At 50.9% G+C, this 15,509-nt stretch overlaps 1 protein-coding gene across 4 annotated transcripts in view; it reads right to left on the bottom strand.

Annotated features, from left to right (window-relative positions):
* Window positions 1–15,509, bottom strand: part of Slc41a3 (solute carrier family 41 member 3) — a 44,646-nt gene that overhangs the window by 12,175 nt on the left and 16,962 nt on the right. For all 4 annotated transcript variants that reach the window (XM_050160312.1, XM_050160313.1, XM_050160314.1 and 1 more), the window contains 5 exons: window positions 13,767–13,874; window positions 12,348–12,419; window positions 5,341–5,485; window positions 3,428–3,574; window positions 1,512–1,656 (listed from right to left, as the gene is read on the bottom strand). In XM_050160312.1, coding sequence (XP_050016269.1) covers window positions 1,512–1,656; window positions 3,428–3,574; window positions 5,341–5,485; window positions 12,348–12,419; window positions 13,767–13,874 — 617 coding nt within the window. The remainder of the gene's footprint in view (window positions 1–1,511; window positions 1,657–3,427; window positions 3,575–5,340; window positions 5,486–12,347; window positions 12,420–13,766; window positions 13,875–15,509) is intronic.

The following is a 15,509-nucleotide window of genomic DNA, read 5'->3' as shown; positions in this document are numbered from 1 at the left end:
TGCCGTGCTGCGGTCTTACTTTGGCCCCTTACCACCTTCTGCAGTGGAAATGATGATTTCTCTGTGTCACTGTGTGTTGGGAGCAACACAGAAGACCCTGAGTTTAGACTCCTGCTTGATGTGGGAATTGTTAGCACCATGGGGAGGCTTCAAAAGTTAAACTGCACACATTTGTTACAGAATTTCTGTCACCAGTCTGCTAGCCAGTAGAGGGCAGCGTTTTGATCCAAGAAGCGTGGTTTTCATTGGGAATGAACTTGACTCAAAGAAAAGCAGGGGCGAAGGGATGTGTGGCCTTTTTGGACCTGGAATGAGCAGCAAGCGCAGCAGCTCGTTACTCATTTTGGATTCCCCATTATTTCTGGTGATACTGCGCAGATTTTGCATTATAATAAACGGTCAAGTATCCTTTGACCCCTCTATCACACATTCTGCAGTGTAAGGCAGAGGTGAACTTTTGGGAGGGACAGTGGGATGTTATGGTTTGAAGTGATTTGTCTGTTTGTAAACTTGACAAGGGGTAGATTGTCATAGCTGTTTTTTTTTGGGGGGGGGTCTCACTATGTAGCCTTGACCAGCCTTGAACTCAATATGTAGACCAGGCTTGGCCTCAGACTCACAGGGATCTACCTGCCTGTGCCTCCGGAGTTCCAGGATTGAAGGTGTGTGGTACCTTGCCTGGTCTATGATGGTTAATCTTGATTGCTGGCTTGAACAGATGAGAATCCCTAGGTGATAGAGTACTGCATGAGTCTGTCAGGCATTCCAGAGACATAGCGTGATGGATCATCAGAGCTTGGTGGATGGATGGTACAGGAGAATTGTCTGTATTCTGTCAATCATGTTTTAAATAAACGCTGATTGGCCAGGCAGGAAATATAGGCAGGAAAACCAGACAGGAAGTAGAAATGATGTAATGAGAACAGGAGAATTCTGGGAAGAAGAAAGTTGATTCTTCCCACTCCTACCCAGACCACCAAGCCAGCAGGATGTGATCTGCCCCACTGAAAAAGGTACTGAGCCACATGGCTAACATAGATCAGAAAAATGGGTTAATCAAGATGTGAGAGTTAGCCAGTGAGAGGCTAGAGCTAATGGGCCAATCAGCTTATAATTTATGGAGACCTATGTGTGATTTTCTTTGGAGCCTCCAGGCTGTGGGGTACTGGGAGGGACAGAAACTCCCAACAAACAGGACCCTCCATGTTACAGATGGATTAATCCTTTGATGGATTAGTAATCTTCTGGCATTGTTGGGAGGTGGTGAAAGGCAGGAGGCTGAGCCTAGCTAGGAGGAGGCAGTCCCTAGGCCGGGCCTCTTCCTGTATCCTGGTCACTTCTGAGGTGAACAGCACTTCTCCATGATAGGCTTCCCTGGGGCCACAAGAGCATGTGGCCAAATGATCTGAACCCTCTGAAACAGTGAGCAAAATCAACCTTCCCCCCCTGAAGTCCTTTCCTTCAGCCATTTCCCTCACAGAACAGAGGAGTCACTGTTCCACGCTGCTCACCTGCTGATGACCATAGCCAGGATGATGGGGAACCACCCATACTTCAGGATCTTCATGATGGGTGGGTTCTGCTTGGCGATGAAGATCCACAGAGGGGTGAGAGCCATGAAGCCAACACAGACCAGTGGCATAAGATACCATGTGTCTGAGGGAAAGCAGACATACATAGCTCGTGTGGCCAAGGCTGGCACACAGAAGCTGGTTGGGGTGTGGCTTTTCACAGCCTAGAGGTGAAGTTTGGAACCGAGGTGTTTGCCATTTAGAAAGGCTGTCCTACCACGCTTGGCAGAGAGTAGCTGTTAAGCAACCGGGAAAGCTCTTCTCTGCCCTGCCATGACCCTTCACTTCTCTGCTGTCCTGGCAACCATCAAGAACCTTGATCAGGCTTCCCCTACCCAGTGTTACAATACATACCACTAGGACAGGGTCTGGGCAGGTGGCAGCCTTGCACGTGTATGACAGTTTTCTACTGTCCTGCTTGGAGGCACCAACATAACCCAGAAGAGCAAAGAGGCCACTACCAGGGCACATAGTCGCAGGGCAGAATCAGGATGAAGCTTTCTCCTGACTGAGTCATTCTGTATTATTGTGGGGTATGGATACGGCTGGCCTGGTTGCTACTCATACCCCAGACTCAGCTCCAGCTATGACGTCAGGATGCTGTCCACCCAGGACCAGCGCCCCCTCAAAGAGCCACTTGCCTCTGCTACTTCCAGCCTCATTCTCTGACTTGTCACATTTGCATAGAACATCAGCTTGCTCTAGCATCGTCTTTTCATCCTGTTCTAGCATCGTCTTTTCATCCTGCTCTAGCATCGCCATTTCATCCTGCTCTAGCATCGTCTTTTCATCCTGTTCTAGCATCGTCTTTTCATCCTGTTCTAGCATCGTCTTTTCATCCTGCTCTAGCATCGTCTTTTCATCCTGTTCTATCATCTTCTTTTCATCCTGCTCTAGCATCCTCTTTTCATCCTGTTCCTACTCTCCAGAACAGACTCAACACTAGGTGGCGATGCATGGACGCATGGATGTGTGGTCTGTGTTCCACTCTCCTTCTCTGGGTGGCGTTGTTGGGAACACCCTCTCCTCATTCTCCACTGCACACAACTGTGGGCCCTTTGTCTGCCACAGGTGCTCCACGTTAGCTATAAACAAAGTGCTTCGTGGTAAACATGGCTAGCCTGGGGAACTGTCTCCTTACAAGGACACTTGGGAGGGCAGTCATGTCTTCCATAACTTCCGACAGGAGCCATCCAGCTCCCACTGCACATCTCTGCCCCTTCCTCAGGGCTCCTGGCAGTTGTGAGCTAGCTCTCCCCCATCAGTGAAGACCTGACTCCTGGGGCGAGGCCCACACTTCCCTGAGAGGGGAAGGGGGTGGTGCTCTTATTTGCTTTGCAAAACAAATACCCATAACTAAGTTCCATGCAAATCTTGTTTGAAACTCAGTGCGGCCTGAAAGTACACAACTAGGTCATCTTATCTGATTCCGAGGCTCCTCACTGTCAGCTAACAGAACTCAGTCCAGACTGGATGGAGGTGTCCCGAGTGTACAGTGAAGGTCACACTGAGCGGTTCTATCTGCATCCACTGCTTATTTCTCCGGCCTCCTGAATCCTTCTTCCCACAGGGCACTGAGCTGTGCCAGACATTTCCTCCAGCGACTGACACCACATGCTCACCACCACTGGCCGCATCCTCAAGGACAGACCGAGCTGCTCATCTCACTCCATACTCAGTTTCCCCAGCCATCCTGGACGTGCTGAGTGACTCCAGGTACCTGCCTCCCACTTCCCCACCCCAGGTATCTGCCTCCCACTCCCCCACCCTGCAGGCTTGGGCTCCACAGCACCCTGGCTCCTTTCTTTGGGGATGATGCCCCAGTTCCCACCCAGGCTCCTTGGTGCCTTCCCTACCTTTGTGCCTGTATAAGAAGCTGCTTATCAGCGCCAGGATGGAGAGTGTGATGAGGTCTCCCAGGCTGGCCGCAATAGGCGTAGCGATGTTATCAGGGTTGACCCCGAACCTCCGGGCACCAACCACTATGCAGATCATTAGAATTCCTGCAGCAAAAGGAGGGAAGGCCCAGGGAGCAGTTGGTGGTGAGATGGGTTAGGGGCCCCGGGAAGGGTCAAGCAGGTGGTCAGAAACTCAACAATTATATCTTTCAACATATGGATGCTCAGCAGGCTGCCCACCTCCCTGAGTTTCTGTCACTGGCTGGGACCTGGAAACCCTGAAGATGCACCTGAGCAGGCAGGCAGCCCCTGGCCTCGCAAACCACCTGGAACTACAGCCACACAGTACTCAGAGCCTCCGCTGCATGGAGGGCTGCTCCAAGGATGCTCTAAGCAATAGGAGCCTCAGGGGCAGAGGACCTAGCCTCCAGTACCTGCTGGGTCCTCTGATCCACTCATGTGGAGGATGGGGAGGGAGGGCAGATGGCTATGCAGTGGAGGGTTCAGGCAGATATCAGAGTTATCCTGGGGTCCCTTATCTCGGCCCAGCTATGCTGTCCCTGGGCGCTGGGGTGGAACATGTGACTCTGAAATGCAGACAGTGATGGGCTTCACGGCTTACCTGGGAGATGAGAGAGTCCCTTTCCAGGGTCTCAGCCCCAGGACCCTCTGTTCTCTCTGAGGGCACCTGCCCTATAGTCTTGCAAGCTCCATTATTACTAGCAGGGCTTAGCCTACTTCACAGGATTTCCCCCATTCTCTACCCCCACCCCCAGTTCTTCAAAACATTCTGTATCTTGGTTGTTAGAATTTAATACTACTTAGAATCCTGTGACTCTAAAAATAATGACAGCAAGGCCCTGGGCTCGGTCCCTAGCACCACAAAATGAACGGAATTAAAAATAAAAAGTGACCACATTCGTTCTCAAGGCTTTTCTAATGCTGCCACCACCTGCCACATTGTGGCAATGTGTGATCAGACCAGAGCATTCCAAGTGGGCCTGAAGTTACACAGCCGAGCCAATAGGTGGCGCTGGTATCACTGAAGCCCTGTGAAGGATACTACTGCTTTGGGAATGCTTATTAAAAACCATTATGCACGCTTGTAATCCCGGGAAGCTGAGGTAGGTGGCTTGTTACAATTGTGAGCCAATTTGCACATGGCTCTGTAGTCACACTCTTGACACAAACTAGATGAAGACAGCTGCCATGCTCAGGTTTCTGACCTCAGCAAGGAGTGATAAACTGAAGTCTGTCAAGACTGAAGGAAGGGACAACAGAGCTCCCTCAGGCATGTGCACCCTCTCAGCACACATACATACACATACACATGCACACACAAACATACACTCACACACATATATGCACACACACATACACACACACACGCATATCTTGGACAACAGAGCTGCCTCAGGCATGCACACCCTCTCTGCACACATACATACACATGTGCACACATACACTCACACACATACACACACACACACGCATACCCTGGACAACAGAGCTGCCTCAGGCATGTATATACTCTCTGCACACACATACACACACATGCATACATGTGCTCACACACATATGCACACATACACACGCACAAGCACACATTGGACAACAGCACTCCCTCAGGCATGTACTCTCTGCACATGTGTACACATGCGTACACACACACACACACACACACACACACACACACACCTTTGAGAGGACACAGGGCTAACTGACGACCTAACAAGCTCTTCCCACCCACTTCCAGACCCCTGAAGTTCCACACCGGTGCCACAGCAGCCGCATGGTTCACCTCTCCGGGAACCTTAACAGAACAGCAGAGAAGCAGGGCTCGGCTTGGGGATACATGGGACATGGCTCACCTAGGGCCAAGGCGGCAAGGAAGGCAGTGATGATGCTGCTCGTGCACATCAATGCCACCTTAGCCCAATTCAACTCCTCTCGGGACACCGCACCAAGGAGCAGAGAGGCCAGTGCAGCCAGGAGCCCCACGACAGTGGCCTGCACCTGCCGAGACAAAAATCAGACCCATGAGAAGGGTCCCTGACCACTGTCACCCTCTCTGATCTTCTGACTCTTGGTCACCTCAAGGACCAAATGAGGCCCTCATTACTACCTTATACCCTTTACCCTGGACCACGCTGGCATTCAGCACTTTCTTCTCCTCAGCACTTCCCGCCAAGGCGACTCCATGGAGAGCCGCCCTGTCTACCTTTGTCCCATGTGAGATGCCACCTGCCAGTGGAGAACAAGGTCTTAGAGGGACACCTGCCTCTGGTTCAGAGCTCCGTGCTCAACTGGCCCAGGTGTATACTCAGACAGTAGTCGCTGACTGGTCTCTCTCTCCTATGATAGCCTCAGGCCCACAGCAATAGCACATATGCCCGCCCCACACCCCAACTGTCCTGTACAGCAATAGCACATATGCCCGCCCCACACCCCAACTGTCCTGTACAGCAATAGCACATATGCCCGCCTCACACCCCAACTGTCCTGTCCCCAGGCTTGGCTTTGGGTACCTTTACCTGCTCAGTCATCTCATGGACCCAGACTTGAGGTTTGCATTTATTCATTTTGTGTGTAACAGGTGAGGGGCACACATGCATACGTGGAGGTCAGAGACAATTTGTAGGAGCTGGTTCTTTCCTTCACCGTGTGGGTCCCAGGGACTGAACTCAGGTCATCGAGCTGGACAGCAAGTGCCCCTACCAACTGAGCCATCTTGTGACCCCCACCCCTTAATTTTTGAGTCATGGACCTGGGGCTGTTTTTAACATAAGGCTGGCTGGCCAGCAAGCCCCAGGGATCTTCCTGTCTCTGCCTCCCCAGGTCTGGGACTTCAAGAGCACAGCACCATATCTAGCTGTGTATGCCAATTCTGGAGACCCAACTCAGGTCTGATGCTTGTGCAGTGAGTACAACAAGAATCCCAAGTTAAACAATGTCATCCCAACCAAAGCCCCCATTACCAATGTCATCCCAACCAGAGCCCTCATTACCAATGTCATCCCAACCAGAGCCCCCATAACCAATGTCATCCAAACCAGAGCCCCCATAACCAATGTCATCCTGCACTAGATTCTTACAGTACCTGGTGATTTGCTCAAAAGGTCACAGAGATGAGTAAGCACATGTGCAGAGCCAAGTCAGTTAGTGGAAGGAGGTCTGGGGGAAATACTGGTGTATGTCAGAGACAAGTTAAGTATCAATCGAAACGTGCTATAAAGCCAGAGAGACAAAAGCAATACAGCACTGCCATAAAGAGACATACGGAGCCACAAGACAGAAGGGAGCCCAGAAGGGAGCATAGGAAACTGCTCTGTTAAACGAGGCTAGCAGAGAGGGGATGAGGAGGGATATCCTAGATATATGACCTCAGCAGATGAATATTAAATAGCTTGGGCAAGGGAGATCAAGTGATGATGCCCAGGAGAAGGGTGGACTCCCCCACCCTGCTTCACACCCTTAAACAATAAACCCAAAGGCTTGAAATAAAAGGATATACAATAGTCTGTTTAAGAGTTTTACAGCCTGGCATAGTTTGTACATGCCAGTTCCCACAATTATAACCATGGCAGAAGGATTAAGACATCAAAGTTGGCTGAGCTATTATACTCGGAGACCTAGCAAAAACAAAATAATGTTTAAAAATATCTCTGACCAGCAAAGGCCTCCTTTTAAAGCTACAACATAAAATCAATAAAGAAAAACACAAAGCCAAACATGGTTACACACACCTACAATACCCGCTACTCTGGAAGCTGAGGTAAGGTCACAGGCCAAGGCCTGCCTGGGCCACAGCGTGCATTCAAAGCCAGCCTGGGCAACTTAGCAAGCCCTGGTCTCAAAACATCAAACAAATAAACAAAAGCAAAGATACAGCTGGGTAGTGAAGCTTTCACCTAGATGCATGTGGTTCAAACGCCAGTACAGAAAAAAGCATCTATATATACTGTATTATATATGCAATTTATATGGGTTCCTATATGATAGATACCAGGGCGTCATGGAGAAATGACTGACCCCCTTAGATTTCATGAAGAGTCTCAGTAGATTATGACACGAAGCATGGAGGACATGGCCCAACACCTGGTACTGCTTACATACAGGTGGTGAACGGTGACTTCCCTGGTGACCTGTTCTTTATCCTTCAGGCCTTGGGCTGTTAGCTTGAATTCAGAACGTCTTCAGAGGCCCATGCTTTAAGACAGCTATAGGAATCTGTGTGGACCATGAAGAGGCAGTTTCCTGGGTGATCTTAGGTGGCTGGAAGAGTGCCCTCAAGAGACTGTGGGGCCCCAGCCCCTCCATCCTACTTAGGTTCCTGGATATCCTGCCTGCATGGGCCGCACAGCAACAGGGGTCTAGGAATCAGTGAGCCACAGCCAGCCTTCCCTCCACGCAAGTGGGCTGTCTCAGGCACTCCGTCACAGTGATGGAAAACACATTCATACACCAGGTAAGACTGCCACGGAGAAGGTGGCCACAGGGGGAACGTACCGACAAGTACATAGAAGTTGATTCTCATTCACTCCTGGTGGTAGAAACCTGGACGGGAGTTGGGGGTGCACTGGGAACATAGCATCTTTTCCAGAGAAGCGTTTGCGTGTGTGAACAGTTGGGGTGGCAGTAGGATAGACGGGAGTGGCCGGGGTTTGTTCTCACGCTGCTTGAGCCAGGCTGCTTGGCAAGTCTAAGTCATCACAGGGTGAGAGTCACAGAAAGGAACTCCACGTCCACGAGCCAGAGTATATACAGATGGGGAGCAGGGAAGTTCTGAAGGGGTACCTTCCATGCTGGTGAGGTAATGGAGCAGCCAGTGATGCGGCCACCCACATGCCACTGTGGTACCAGTTACTCAACAGCCAACAGCCTGATTATTTTGTGGGATTTTTGCTTTTTCCCAGAAGGGGTAAAAATCTAAGCTTAAAACTCTTTAGAAGGTCACATGGTTCAGTCACAGTGCTGATCCAGTTTGTGTTAAGACTCTGGGTTCTAGTTCCAGTTCAGACAGACAGACAGACAGACAGACAGACAGACAGACAATAAGCCTTACTATAAAGGAGAATGTGGCCATGCCAGTATCACTTAGGAAATAAAGCAAAGACTAGGGAGAGCTGAGGCTATAGTTCCTGGGACAGCAAGCGAGGGGCTGGCTCCTCAGTGGCGCCCCCAGTCTCACTGGGGAGTCCCCACACTCCATGAGAAGTTACACAATTCCACACTGAGTGGCTGAAGAGATCACTGAGAGCAGTTAAGAGCACTTGCACTCTTTCAGAGGACCCAGGTTCAATTCCTGCAACCCTCGTGGTGTTCACAACCGTCTGTAAAATCCAGTCCCAGGGGATCCGATGCCCTCTTCTGGCCTCTCTGGGTACCAGGCATGCGTATAGCACACAGACATCCATGCAGACAAAATACCAATATACATAAAATTAAAAACTAAAAAAAAAATAATGTTGAGAATAAATGACTGTTTAGTGCTCAGCCCTGTCCAAGACACCGACATCAGCCTCCTCAAGGCTCAGGGAACATCACAGAAGAGGTGGCAAGAAAGGACATCAGACCAGAAGGACGGAACAAGTGCTGTGCACTGCCACCTTCTGGGCACGACCTGACCATCACTCTCAGGAACCCAGGTGACAAGATCCAGCGGACAGGATCAGCCAGCACTAACTGGACTCAGTGGGTTACCACAAAAAGTGAGGAGGGCATGAGAATGGGAAGGACTGTGGGGGGTTGTTCAGGAAGGCATGGGTGGAATAAGTGGATATGAGCAAGGTACACTGAACACAGAGAAAGTGTCAAGTAATTCTGAAAAGTAATTTAAAACTTCACCCTTGGTTTCACATTTAAATGACCAGAACATGTTGAAGTTTTTTTAAAAGTCAAGCTTTGAAATTTACCCGGTGACTTGTGACTCAAAGTTAGGCCCTTTTAAAATGGAGGAAGTAGAATCATAAGCAAGCTGCATTTGAGGCAGCATGCACTGCTGTGGGATATTTGCACACTGTGAAGGTGTATTGCTGTGATTGGTGTAATAAAAAGCTGAACAGCCAATAGCTAGGCAGGAGGTGTAGGCAGGACGTCCAGGGAGAGAAAGGAAGAGGAGCAGGAATCTAGGTACACGGGAGATGCCAGGAGACATGAAGAGGAAGCAAGAAGGTGCAAGATGGAAGAGAAGTAATGCCACACGACAGAACATAGATTAATATAAATGGGTTAACAAGTTATAAGAGCTGGTTAGGAATAAGTCTAAGCTATAGGCTGAGCTTTCATAATTAATAAGAAGTTCCATGTCATTATTTGTGAGCTGGTGGCCCAAAGAAAAATCCAGCTACAATGAAAGTCTAGCCAGGCCCAGGAAGGCTTCATAAGTCCTGAAGCTCTCTGTGTGGAAGACACACACACACACCACTTAAGAGGGAGAAAACGGAGGGGTGGCACCCGGGGCAGCATAGAGATTAGACTAGAGTGAGTGTCCAATGTGCTTTAGAACAGCAGGCATGGAGGAGAGATGTTCCAAGGACAGACAGCTGCATGCTGTAAAGATGTTAAGAGAGAAATACTGTGGCTGGATGTGGGGCTGGTGAGGGAGGCAGGGCTCATCTACACAGATGAACTGCAGAACCAAGAGGAGGAGGCATCTGCGGCTTAACACACAGATAGAAGTAGCAGCAACGGGCATCAGGTCTGTGGGCATCAGCAGGGGAGTGGAGGAGAGAAGCAGGGCTCCATTCAAACGCGACTCAGAGGGAAGAGTCTTCACAGTGACAGGATCCTAGTGACGGGATCACAGGGACAGGATCACAATGACGAGACGTGAGACTTAGGGGAGACGGCAGAAGAGGGCAGCTTGGTTACCAACCTGGTCAGGAGGGAAGGACCAGGCCTCACTGGGAATGGCCAAATGGTAGTTAACTTTTCATCAGCTGTAACAAACTCCTCGAGACAATCAACTTAGAAAGAGAGGAGGTTTGCTTTGGCTCACAGTCTTAGAGAGATCAGTCTATGGCTTGCTCACCCCATTGCTCTGGGTCTGTGGCGAGGCAGCATCACGGAGGATGCAAAGCAGTTAGTTCCCCTCAGAGCCAGGAAGCAAAGCAGAGCAAGTTGGGGCCGGGTTAGTGTTTTTGTCAACTTGACACCACCTAAAGTCAAATGGGAAAGAAAACAGTGTTGGGACGAATAAGAACGGCCTCACAGGCTCAGTCACCAGGAAATATAACTCTTTGGTAGGATTAGGACGGTCAGGAGGTATGGCCTTGTTGGCAGAAGTGTGTCACTGTGGGTGGTGGGCCCATGCCAGGCCCAGTTCTTTCTCTCTCTACCCAAGGATCACAATGTGGCCCTCAGCTACTTCTCCAGCACAGTGCCTTCCTGTGTGCCCTACTCCCTGCCATAATAAGAATGGACTAAGTCTCTAAGTACAGTAGACAGCACATCCCCAAAGGGTGAAACAGACCCTGTACCTGGTACCTGAGAAGGACCAATGACATGCTTTCTTTTCTAAGAGCTGCCTTGGTTGTGGTGACTTGTCACAGCAATACAACAGGACGAAGACAGGACCCTCAGCTGAGAAAAGGCCTCCTCCATCAGAGGAGCCTGTAGCAAGACTGTGGGGGCATTTTCTTCATTAATGATTGAGGTGGGAGAGGCCAGCCCATTGTGGGTGGTGCCACCCTGGGAAGGTGGATCCTGGGTTGTATAAGAAATCAGGCTGGGCAAACCACTAAGTAGCGCTCTTCCATGATCTCTGCTTCAGTTCCCGCCTCCAGGTTCCTGCCCCGAGTTCATGTCCTGATTCCCTCAGTGATGGTCTATAATCTGTAAGATGAACTAAACCTTTCTTCCTCACTTTCCATCATAGTCTTTCTCGTAGCAACAGAAACCTAAGACAGAAGGGGACACAGGCAGCATGCTTCCCCCGCAGTGGGCCAGGCTGGTGTCCAGCAGAACCAAGTGCAAAGGGGGATGATGAAGCCAAGTCTAACTTGCCATTTAGGGGATGCCTCTGGGAGAGGCAGGGTTCTGACCTGAATGGCAGGAAGAACAGGTGTCACTAATGGACAAGGACACATGGCCCTGGCCAGGGCTGCCCAGCTGGCAGCCTGACCTCAAGTCCATAGTTCTTGTGCTACCAGGGCCTGCCCACCAAGAAGCTCAGAGACCCTGGACCACAATCCCTACAGAGTCAGCTGCATGTCCAGCCTTCCTTCTTGCCTGAGCCTGACTTGCCCTCATGTGCGCCTGCCTTGGGTACCCCGGTTTCAGCTTACTGTGACAAGGGCCTAGATAGAACTGAGCCCATGGAGGGCCTGGTGTAGGAGGAGGCACTGTATGAAAGGAGCATGAGGGCCTCTTGCAGGCTGAGACAGGACAGGTTAAGTGGCAAGAGCAGGGCTGAGGGGGGAAATTCCAGGTGGGAAGGCGCTTCAGGTTCCAGAAAGATTGAGGTCGCTGGAAGAAAGTGAACTTGGGGTGTGTCCATTCCGAAAACACCAGTGACCCGGGCAAACAGGGTGTTTGTTTATGTATGGGAAGAAGGCCACTTGCAAATGTAGGGCGTGGAAAATGCTGAGTACATCGGATCCCCAAGGATCTGGCTTAGACGGCAGAGAGTAGGGAAGCTGCAGGGACCACAGACCTGACGGCATCTCCAGGCAGGTATGGTGGCTCCCTGTGAGAATCTTCCCTACACCACAGATATGGTCTGGTGGACAGATGCGTGGACACACAGACACTCATCCTCCAAGTCCACCAGAGTACAGGGGTGAGGCTCACATGGCCTCCCTCTTCCTGCCCAGAGAGGCTGCGGACCCACAGGGGAAAGGGAAGGTGAGGCGCTGATGGATGCTCTAACACTCACCTGAACCACAGCGAGGTTGCTGCTGATGACTTTGTACCTCTCCTGGCGGTCATCGATTTGTCCCGTGTTGGCCTACCGCACAGAGATAAAGGTAGCGTCAGTCTGGCCGGGCTGGAGAAGCCAGTCCTTCCGGGCATAGCCAGCCTCTCTCTCAGGAAACAAATCAGAACTCAGAACAGATTATGCCACTAAGCTTCGTAGACAGTGACCCACCCCCACTTAAGATTTGTTTTCTTTTTAATTGTGTATATATATGTGTGTGAGTAGGTGCACATGTGAGTTCAGCTGCCCGAGGAGTCAGAAGAGGGTCCAGAGCCCCAGTTGTGAGCTGCCCAGTCTGGGTGCTGGGAACCAGACCTGGGTCCAATGCAAGAACGACGGGCGCTCTCTCAACGCTGAGTCAGCTCTCCTGCCACATGTGCACTCCACCTTTTATGAACTGACCTGGACTTTCTTCTTCCCCAGGTTTTGTTTATTTTAATTTTCTGTGTATGGCTGTTTTGCCTGTGTTATGTCTGTGTCCCATGTATGTGTAGCACCTGTGAAGGCCAGAAGAGGGCGTCAGATTCCCTAGGACTTGAATTACAAATGGTTATGAGTTTCCCTGTGGGTGTCAGGAACCAAACCCAGGTCTTCTGGAAGAGCATCGGGCCATCTCTTCAGCTCCTCTGGCCTCTTTAGTGGAGAAACAGCACTATAAATATAGTTAGAGATGCTGGCATCCACAGTGAACAGTGGACACTGAGGCCTTCATCCCTGGTCCTTCATCAGCTTTGGGACTCTTAGGCCCTTGAACATAATATATTTCCTCTGGCTACTGCCCTTTTCACATGCAGGATGTCAAATGGCCATTGGCGAGAAAGAGGAAAAACCTCTTATATTAACAAGAGAGAAAGAAATCCATCCACCTGCCATGCCTGGGTGCCTGGGATAGGCAAGAAGAGCTGGCTGAGGCAGGGCCTGTGTTGGCTACAGAGCCAAGGGTAGACAGCCATGACAGAAGACAGCAAGGGCCTGAAGAATGGAGGTGGCTGATGGGCAGCTAAAAACCCCTCTTTGTTTTCTCCCCCAGAATCCCTCCCTGAACCTGTACTGCCTACTGATGCTTCGTGTGTATGTTCCAGGGAGTGTGGCCTCGGGTCCAGGCAGCAGCATGCAGACTCCAGGACACCCAAAGTCAACTGGCACCGAGGATGAGGGGAAGTGAAGGCACCAGGGCATTGTGTTGTTCCCTCACCAGCTCAGGGTAGCCATGGAAAACAGAAAACAGTACAAAGAACAGGGAGGAGAGACCGGGACAGCCTGTGAGAGACACCAAAGCTGAATAACACCATGTTGATGAGGACTGCCGAGAGACCAAAAGAAGGAATATCCTGTCCCCAAAGCACAGACGATCCGAGACAGCCACCTGCCACTTACAGACGTCGAGAGTCGAGACGCCAGTGTCATCTCCAGGTTTCCCTTCAGACCCACCAGGGGCGGCACCAACGTCAGCAGGTCTTTAACCTCCTGGAATACTGGCCAGTGCTGGAAGGGAGAGAACAAGGACATGAGGCCAAATCGCTGGCTCAGCTCCGCCGTTGTCCACAGAGAACCCCAGGCAATGACCCTGCGCTGCTGCGAATCAACCCATGAGGCCAATTAGGGTCCTAAACGCTTTCACTCAAGTTTTGGTTTTTGGAGACAGGGTCTCTCTACATAGCCCTGGGTATCCTGGAACTCACTGTGTAGACTAGGCTGGCTTTGATTTCACAGAGATGTACCTGCCTCTGCCTCTGCTTCCCTGGTGCTGGGATTAAAGGTGTGTGCCACCAAATACCCAGCCTAAATGGTCTTAAATGAAACACCAAGTAAAACATTTTAAATACCATTCATCAAATCAGCAGCGGTGGTCTCCAGCAAGTTCCTTCTGCCTCCCACCCTCCGAGGCCAGGACAGTGGCAGGGTGAGATCGGGGCCAGAGGTCCAGCCTGGCCCAGCCTGAAAACGAGCTATTTACTGTACCATGGGATTCGGTGTGCAACAACAGTTTGGTAGAAACTGGGATGTGTCACCAATTCAGAGTTACTTCTTTTCATTTGGGAGGCCCGGAGACACTCTGCAAAACTAGCTGGTGGCTACTCTGTCAGGATCTCTCAGTCACTACCCAGCACCCTCCTGGACCCTGAGCTTTCCAAAACAGAAAGGCCCATTTGATGGAGGCCCCACATCTCCTTCAAATGTAAGAACAACACAGACTGAAAAGGCAGAATTGCTGGGATGTTTCAAGAAAGCTGGGAAAGGGGGGAGGTACTTGTGGTGATGAAAACCACCTCCAAATACCCACCGACCCGACTGAAGTATGACCTCCATGGAATAAGGTCGTAAGGTTGCAGGGCTCTAGGTCTAGGCCTCATTTCCCCAGGGAACAGCAGCTAACGGTGCACAAACACATTACCTCTGGGAGAGCGGGAGTCATCCCCAGACAGCAGTGCTCTTGGGGGTGTGGAGAGAAAGGACCGGTCGGAGGTTCTACATGCCAGTGTCTCTTGACTGCATAGGAGCAAAAATGTGGTCCCCGCGTGCATAGCTTTTTAGTACCAAGTCTGAACATTTTACTGTGTTCATAACTTTAATTCCCTCTAGAAAATGTTTTTGCATTTGACCAAATTGACCCATCTGTTTGGATCTTCTATAATAATGACTTTAGCCCTTTAAGAAATACAAGCTTTTTCCTGCTCTAAGATAAAGGACTTTGTTGGAGACAGAGGCCCACCTGCAGGGGCCCTCCTTATCAGTCTGGCTACTGCCTCCCCCTTTGCTGGAGCAGGGGCCTCAGGCCTGTGAGCAGCCATCTATCAGCCCTGTGCACCCCTGGGGCACATACCACACACAGCACCGCACAGTACTCCCACCCCCGGCCAGGGTTGCCTGTCACACCCGGTCCTTTCTGTGCTCTCTGCTCCAGCCCTCCCCCACCACCCTCCTCTGCCTCCTCCTTCCTCCTCTGCCTCCCCCTCATCCACCCTCCTCTGCCTCCTCCTCATCCACCCTCCTCTGCCTCCCCCTCATCCACCCTCCTCTGCCTCCCCACGGCCTGGTGCTCATTCTCCTGCCTCCCACAAGGAGAGTGTGGCATGTCTACTAAGCCCAAGTCAGAACATACCCCCCTCTCCCTTACAC

This window comes from Alexandromys fortis, unplaced genomic scaffold (assembly GCF_014885135.2).
Source record: "Alexandromys fortis isolate MF-2015 unplaced genomic scaffold, M_Fortis_MF-2015_v1.1 scaffold_111, whole genome shotgun sequence".
Taxonomy (NCBI): domain Eukaryota; kingdom Metazoa; phylum Chordata; class Mammalia; order Rodentia; family Cricetidae; genus Alexandromys; species Alexandromys fortis.
Note: the sequence above shows the minus strand (reverse complement) of the source record. Positions and strands in the feature narration are given on the sequence as shown.